Here is a 2,948-nt window from a genome sequence, read left to right as displayed (position 1 = left end):
GTCGTGGTTTTATTCGAACTAAAAGCACGACAAGAATTACGGGGCGGAGGGAGTATACACGTTGTAACCATGACACCACCACCATGGGGAGGTTGATGGCAGATAATAGATGGGTTTTAAAGGTGGGAGAAGGACAACTTTAAAGGCTCTGCCCATGCATTGATGCATGTGTGTGTGAAACAAACATATACTTGTTAATGACTCTGTGTGCGCGTCAAGCTAATGGAGCCCATCCATCAATCTATCCTTCGATAGTACAAGGTATCACGTGAGGTTTTGGCTTTTCACCTTTTTCCAGCCTTCAATGAAAAGGAAAGGGAATAATCTCACGTTGTCACAGTCAAAACCCAGAGCTGCTTTTTTATGGTGGAAAGTCCATATGTCCCGGTTCGGTTGAAAATTAACGGTTAGATGGATAGATGTTATTGGTGGAGCTGCTTTGACAGAGTACCTCGCCTTCCAGCGAAAGAAACACTAGCCTTTGCTATATAAGGAGTCTAGAAGAGCTCAGGACCTTATATCTATCCATCTAACCGTTGTTGTTCCAATCTCATCGAGAGTTTTGAGGCGGGCTAGCTAGCGTACCGCAGGCATGGGCAACATCTTTGGTGGTCGGCCGCTGACTGCACCAGAGCTCCCTCCGGAACGAAAGCCGTCGGCGGGTGAAATACTACCGCTCCCACCGCCTAGGTGTGGGAAGCTCATTACGATTCTGAGTATCGATGGTGGCGGGATACGCGGGCTGATCCCCGCGGTCGTCCTTACCGGCCTCGAGGAAGAGCTCCAAGTAAACCATCATCTCTCCTTGTCGTTTGAGAACACCGTACGTATTTGTTGTGTTATATGTAACTTGATATATATCATTCGTGTTCAGCTTGAGGAGGGGCGCAATCGAGGGAAGAAGGATAGGGACCATGATTACCAGATAGCAGACTACTTCGATGTGATTGCGGGCACGAGCACGGGCGGCCTTATCGCAGCAAACAATGTCCACGGACGGCCAACATTCACCGCCGAGCAAATCGAGGAGTTCTACGTGCTGAACGGGCCTCTGATCTTCCCTCCAAAGTGGAATTACGTGTATCTGCATCTGCCTATCTAATTTTCCCTTCAAGCCTAGATAATTTGTAGTGATTCTCCTTGCGTTGTCACTTGCATGGACATTCGCTCGCACAGGTGGTTGTCTTGGTGGCCCCTGGGCCTGGTGCGTGCGTTGTGGGGGCCAAGGTACGATGGCAAGTTCCTGCGCAAGGCGATCGAGGCAGTCACGCGCGGAAAGCGCATCAACGAAACCTTGAGTAAGTTAGTGGTGCCTACGTTCGACGTGCATAGCCTGAACCCTCGCACCTTCACCTCATACAACGAGGACCCAAATGAGGAGAAAGCGCTCCTGTCGGACGTCTGCATCGGCACGTCAGCCGCGCCGACCTTCTTCCCTGCGCACCACTTTGAATGCCCACGCCTCGACGACAAGCCGCCATCACAATACCACCTCATTGACGGCGGTGTGGTCGCCAACAACCCAACCATGACTGCCATAACGAGCGTTACAAGGCAGCAACTGCACGGGAATGATGACTTCCACATCGAACCCGTGGATTACAAGAAATACCTCGTCATCTCCGTCGGGACCGGGGTTGAAGTGAAGGAAAAGGGGACATACACAGCCAAAGAATGTGCCAAGTGGGGTGCCTTAAAATGGGTGCGCAACAGGGGCGACAACCCGATCGTCAACATCTTCTCCCAAGCCAGCGCCTTCCTGGTCGACTGGCAGGTCCGCTTGCTCTTACGCAAGCCCCCAAAGCAGGAGCAGAACTACCTCCGCATCCAGGCTCAGGTACGTAGTACTCCCCACTATGGTATTTAAGTACATCGATGTCCGTACAAAAACTAACGCATTCATGTATGTATAGCCTCCGTTGTTCGTTGAGGACGTGCTGAAAATGGACAACGCCGATCCTACCAACATGGGTAAACTCGTCACCATCGGCAAGCAGCTGCTGGGTGAAAATGTGGCTACGATGCACTTAACCATGGGGACGTACCTGCCCGACCCAAACGGGGGCACAAACAGAGAAGCGCTCACGCGCTTCGCCAAGTTGCTCGTCAAGGAGCGCAACCTGCGCCTTGGGGGAAAAAAAGAAGACAAGGTGGATACTCTACGGTCTGACCCATCAACGTCTACACCGCCAGTTACAAATGACACGCAAAGTGCAGACCAATCTTCAGAGGCTCCCAAGGAGATAGAGTTTGAAACGGATACTCTACTTTTTATGGACAGAGTCTTGGGACGAGGGCAATGAGTATGGCATTCTGGATTTATTTCTGTATAATTACTACTTTGCTACTCATTGCGCCATGCAGCGTGTGCGTGTACACGAATTGGCTGCTTTCATTTCTTTCTTTCCGTGTGGTGTGCCAGAAGCGTGCTGCCAGATTTATCACTTCGTGGGAAAGCACGAGCTCAAAGTGATTACGCATGGCCGCATTGCAATGGAGGAGGACCGAGTAGCTGTGGGATGGCACAGCCGGTAACCAGCTCAGTCCAACGCCCAAATTTGAATTTGTGTCTCTCTTTCCATTTGTATCAGATCCGACGGCTTGCTATATGAGTCCTGTCGATAATTTAAAAGAACAGAAAAACAAAGAAAATGCTGCAAGTTTTATGCAGCGCCAATCGGCATGTGTCTCCTTCAACCACCTGTATTATGTATGCATGAGTTTATATCCTCGTATGTGTTTGTGTTGTGTGTTTGATACAATTGGCGACTGCATATATGGCACCCTGAGCCTTTTTTTGGGTGTTGCCCATGTTGCTTGTAGTTCTCTCTCTATCTCTCTAGAGTCTAAATTATTAGACAGAGCGGAGCGACGACTCAAAAGCTAACACAATAGATAATGGAAAGTAGCAGGCACCTTTGTCGAAAAAGCAGGCACATGCATGCTTG

General features: G+C 49.9%; 1 protein-coding gene across 1 annotated transcript; it reads left to right on the top strand.

Moving 5' to 3' along the window:
• Positions 1-533: 533 nt before the first annotated feature.
• On the top strand, positions 534-2,647 carry LOC123179790 (patatin-like protein 1). The gene is made up of 4 exons (XM_044591669.1): positions 534-787; positions 875-1,074; positions 1,177-1,837; positions 1,914-2,647. Exons 1-4 carry the CDS (start codon positions 593-595, stop codon positions 2,301-2,303), a joined length of 1,446 nt encoding a protein of 481 aa, XP_044447604.1. The 5' UTR covers positions 534-592; the 3' UTR covers positions 2,304-2,647.
• Positions 2,648-2,948: the final 301 nt, after the last annotated feature.

The sequence above is a fragment of the Triticum aestivum genome, chromosome 1D (assembly GCF_018294505.1).
Source record: "Triticum aestivum cultivar Chinese Spring chromosome 1D, IWGSC CS RefSeq v2.1, whole genome shotgun sequence".
In the NCBI taxonomy this organism is placed as follows: domain Eukaryota; kingdom Viridiplantae; phylum Streptophyta; class Magnoliopsida; order Poales; family Poaceae; genus Triticum; species Triticum aestivum.
This window is presented reverse-complemented; position numbering and strand designations above follow the sequence as displayed.